Source organism: Salvia splendens, chromosome 17, assembly GCF_004379255.2.
Source record: "Salvia splendens isolate huo1 chromosome 17, SspV2, whole genome shotgun sequence".
In the NCBI taxonomy this organism is placed as follows: Eukaryota; Viridiplantae; Streptophyta; class Magnoliopsida; order Lamiales; family Lamiaceae; genus Salvia; species Salvia splendens.
In genome coordinates this window covers 5,469,329-5,474,111 of record NC_056048.1, presented here as the reverse complement: position 1 = coordinate 5,474,111, position 4,783 = coordinate 5,469,329, and the positions used below count along the sequence as shown (strand labels likewise).

At 32.9% G+C, this 4,783-nt stretch overlaps 1 protein-coding gene across 1 annotated transcript; it reads right to left on the bottom strand.

The window, feature by feature from the left end:
- Nucleotides 1-1,428: 1,428 nt before the first annotated feature.
- On the bottom strand, nt 1,429-4,351 carry LOC121775594 (myb-related protein 340-like). The gene is made up of 3 exons (XM_042172698.1): nt 4,118-4,351; nt 3,883-4,012; nt 1,429-1,995 (listed from the first exon to the last, which is right to left on the bottom strand). Exons 1-3 carry the CDS (start codon nt 4,251-4,253, stop codon nt 1,704-1,706), a joined length of 558 nt encoding a protein of 185 aa, XP_042028632.1. The 5' UTR covers nt 4,254-4,351; the 3' UTR covers nt 1,429-1,703.
- Between the last annotated feature and the right edge of the window lie 432 nt (nt 4,352-4,783).

Here is a 4,783-nt window from a genome sequence, read left to right as displayed (position 1 = left end):
TATGTCACAATTAATTCGAATCTAAAACCTTTGACAGGAGCCATAAATCACTCAACCCCTATGCCAAGTTACATGCATAATTTGATTCTCTTTATATTTAACATTGTATCACGCTTGTGTCTATATAACTTTCACCCATTTGTAGATTTATTCCCTTCGAAATATTCAATATGGTGACTACACTAATTGGTGAGTATAATTTTTTTTCCATGAAGTTATAGCCGATCCCCCATATGACAGTTACTTATCCTTCACGTGCTGCCTTAAACTTTCTTTCAATTTCACACTATAAACATGTGCGCTAAAAGAATGCTAGTGGCTCAAATTTCATTTCTTATTTACTCTATTTTTTATTGAGAATATTAAATACTTCGGAAAATAAGAATCACATTGCATTTCATCATACCAAACATGACTTCAAGATTAAATCCGGAGGTCTTTAAAAGTTCAACTTTCAGCAAATCTCGTGGGTGAGAGGAGCAACCGACTTCTCCAAGTCGCAAAAAGACCCTAATTTTTCCTCGTAGGCGAAAACGCTATGGACGAGCCCTTAAATTTTCATTAAAACTGGTGAAGGGGAAATCATGTGCGTGGTAATGGTGACTTGCTTAGAGAGAAAAAGAATTAAGAGAGAAAGATGCATGCAAGTAAGGATAAATCCTAGAGATTAAGCTCATTTCTTTATTTTATATTTGGGCCGCCTGGAAATTGGAACTTTATAAATTAAATTATTGGACTTGGTGTTATATTATAAACAATGACTATGGGTTTGTATTTAATATAACTATGGCTCTAGATTAAATTCAAAATTGACGATTTAATTTAATTTCATAAATTGAACCTATATAATTTTTTTATTTGATTCTATAAAATAAATTGCCAAATTATAATTATAGTAAAAAGGGGGGACCACATTCCGAAAATGAGGTAGAGAATTGGGTAGCAGTCATATTTCGAAGTGGGATGGCAATGAACAAATATAGACATATATAGAAAGTAGATATTCAATTTTGCCATATATAGCTTCATTACCTTTCCACGTGGCTATTTCTCCTCATTTCAGTTTGGTATTTGTTTCCCGCATGATTCATTTCAACCATAATTTCACAAATGCATTTCATTAGCATTCCACTTTATGAAGGATAAGATCGACAACAAAAGGTCAGCTTTCAAATTTGATTAAGACAGCACGTTAAGATGGGGGAGTTCATAATTAAAGTATATTCTTAAGTGTAAAGCTAATTCCAAAAGAGACATACTACATAGTTACAAAGAATTAAACCAAAGAAAGAAACAATCAGCCCTCAATCATTATAATAGTAGGATTAATCATTGTTTGAAGAAGACTAAGTAGTACCAAAAGTACTAATTGTCCTAATCTCAACACTTGTTTATAATAGTATGTGTATATTTAAATGTGAGAAAAAATTAAAAAGAAAAGGAAAACCCTTTACTCATCAAAGCTCATCATACTTTAATGTACAATATATGTAACCGTTCCTCATCCTTTAGTATATTATATTTATATAGTATTATTATAAATGCGCCTAACTTCATATTTCATCACATCATATTTAAATTACACGTCGCCCCTTAATTCAAGAACTATATAAAATGGAAGAAGGAAGTAGTACTAGGGAGGAAATTTAACTACTTTATATACGAAGGTGATAGCGGGGCCCATTGAGTCAACGAGGTCTGACTCAGTACCCGTTGAGTAACTGCAAGGACCATAGATCTTCCACACTCCAGAGGTTTTCGTTTTGTTCGGTCGGAAAATGACCTTGTGGTGGTTCCACATTATTGCCATTAAAAGAAGGTGGCGAGTAGGATTCAACTGTATGGTCCGGAGGGCATGAGCTCGAGACATGGCTAGTGCTAGCTTGATCGTTGGAGTTCTCCGCTTGCTTGATATGCTTCTGAATCCGAGTCCTCCAATAATTCTTTATCTCGTTGTCTGTTCTTCCGGGTAAATGCTTTGCAATCTTTGACCACCTATATTCACAAAAATATTTAATCACTACCCAAATTAGCTACCACTTGATAATATTTCATCGTTTTCAAGTATTGTATAATGGAGTATATAAAGTACAAAGCCACGTGAAATATCACAAATTTCTTACCGTGAAACTAGAGTAGTAAATAAGTATTAAGATTGGTCAAATTGATATCAATCGTGGGCCACTTTTGGTCTTTTTTTTCTACTTGCAATTTTCTTTTCTAAGATCACGCATATGTATGTGTATAGATATAGCTATATAGCCATAGAATCATGCACAAAAATATAGTTTTTCTTGTTATATCTTATGATATATGGTTTTTATAAAGTTGATGGGACAGCTACCACTTCCATAGATTACACCTTTGAACATTTTATTGTATGAAAACATAGTAACACGTGTAAAACGAGATAAAATAGTTTCCACCATGGGCCACTATATTAATAGGAAATATTTCAAAAAAAATGCATCAACACATGAATTTTTTTTATCGGCAAGCCATGTTCTACGGCTGAAATCGAAGTTTGTTGGCATCCCTATTTATTTAAAGTAATTGTTGAAGGGAAGTCTCTCCAAATTGAAAAACATTTGTAAGAAAAAACTAATACTACTACCAAGTATTACGAGTGCATGTGTATCAACACCCCTCGAAAATATTCCTTTTCTTTCTTTTCTTTTTTAAAAATGTGTTTTATTTTTTCAATCAAACAAAAAACGTAGAAAGTGTGGCATCTCATCTTTGATTCTCTCCTCACAGGTTAGTAAATCTTTGCATTCACTCACCATCTCTAAATTGGAAACTTTTTACATAAAAAACTACAATTATTTAAAGCGGCTCGAAAATTCTTTTTTCCCTCAATGAAAACACTTTAAGAAATTCCCATTTTCAAATATTACAAACCTTCTCAAAAAGCTTCCTTTATGGAAAATATTGCAAAACTTCTCATTGAGGGCTAAATAACCCCTCTCTCTCTCTCTCTCTCTCTCTCTCTCTCTCTCTCTCTCTCTCTCTCTCTCTCTCTCTCTCTCTCTCTCTCTCTCTCTCTCTCTCTCTCTCTCTCTCTCTCTCTCTCTCTCTCTCTCTCTCGGTTCACCTTATTATCAAATGGATATTAAAAAGTAGGAAGTACCCGTTTCACCTAAGATGCAATTTTTACAATAAAAAAGGTTAAAATGAAAATTAATGTTAAAATTTTTGAGGGGGGCTTTTGTTGAAAAAGGGCAAAACATTATGTGCAGATGTCAATTTCAAGATAATAAAGAAGCAAATGGGAGCATCTCATCCAATTGGTTGAAGGTGTAAACATGTGATTTATTAAAAATGGTTCTCCTATAAATGAAAAAACTTCCATACCCCAATCTCTTTCGCTTCTCCTCTCACAACCTTCCTTTTCAGCACTAACTTACCAAATATTATCTTCTTCTTTTTTCAAATTAAGGCACTATATAAAAATTAAAATAAAAAAGAATGATAACCAAGAAAATGAATTGCTAAAAATAACTAAAATAAATCATATTTTAACCTCTATAATTATCGGACTAACAAGGCTATTCAAACCTATTGGACAATAATTGTTCAAGAAAGGTATGGGTTGGATTGCCATAAACTACAAATTAAATCGCATGTTTCTTAAAAAAAAATTTGCGGCCGAGTACTTAAATTCCTCACGTTTAGAACTTGGTGATTTCGTCCTCTCTCTCTAAAATCTAATTATAATAAGCCCAAATTGTAACACAATAAAGTGATAAAAAAAAGTAGACGGTTGATGATCAAATTCGTAGACGAAAAAACTACTAACAACCTACCATTTTTTTTCCATTTCAAATTTAAACACTGCCATTTTAAAATAAAAACCCTACCGAAAAAATAAATAGGACATACCTATTTCCCCACTTAGCATGCAGCTCCATAATCAGAAGCTGCTCCTCCGGTGTGATGTTTCCACGTCGAACATCCGGCCTGAGGTAGTTAAGCCACCGGAGACGACAGCTTTTTCCAGTCCGCTTTAGCCCTTCAAATATAAAACACCAAAAAAAACCATTAGGGTTTTGTTTGTATAAAAATATTTGCAACTCTTGAAAAATACACATTATATACATATATGTGTTTAATTTACCTGCGGATCGAGCTAGAGAGTTCCAAACGCCTTCGCCGTGATTCGCAATGTAGTTCATGAGAATGAGATCCTCTTCCATAGTCCATGGCCCTTTCCTCACTTCAACATCTATAGATTTGCATGCTTTCTTATCCATCTTTAGAGAGATATAGTGAGAAAAGGAGAGAAGAAGGTATGGAGAGAGAGAGAAGGATTATGAATTGTAGATATGGCTGGATAAAATTAATAATGGAGGCGGTGCTCAATTTATAGATGGTGTTTAAGAAAAAAATTTCCAGTTAAATGAGCTATTAATTGACAACATAGTGGACATCTTTTAACCTAACTTTGTTTCGCCATTCGTACTGCTAATTAGGGTCTAAAACGTATTATAAAAATGTATATTAATAGTAGATTAATTTTTTAAAAAATTTCTCATAATTCGCACTTCTATTTTTAAATTTTTAACCTTTTCTTTCATATTAAATATGTTTCCATGTGTACGTTGAAAAGTTCCTTTATTTATTATTTTCTTTCCAAATAGTAGTTAGTAGCAACTGTGACAAGAAATGTACTCCATTAATTATAGTATACTATTTTGGTGACCATCATGAGAAATATTACTGTTTTAGTTTTGTTTGTGTTATAAAAAATAAGGCTCTCACATATATACATATGACTATATTG

Coding starts and splice junctions, on each gene's coding strand:
- LOC121775594 (XM_042172698.1), bottom strand. CDS start 4,253: ATGGATAAGAAAGCATGCAAATCTATAGATGTTGAAGTGAGGAAAGGG. Junction 4,013..4,117: donor CTCTCTAGCTCGATCCGCAG/GTAAATTAAACA, acceptor TTATATTTGAAG/GGCTAAAGCGGACTGGAAAA. Junction 1,996..3,882: donor CATGCTAAGTGGGGAAATAG/GTATGTCCTATT, acceptor TTGTGAATATAG/GTGGTCAAAGATTGCAAAGC.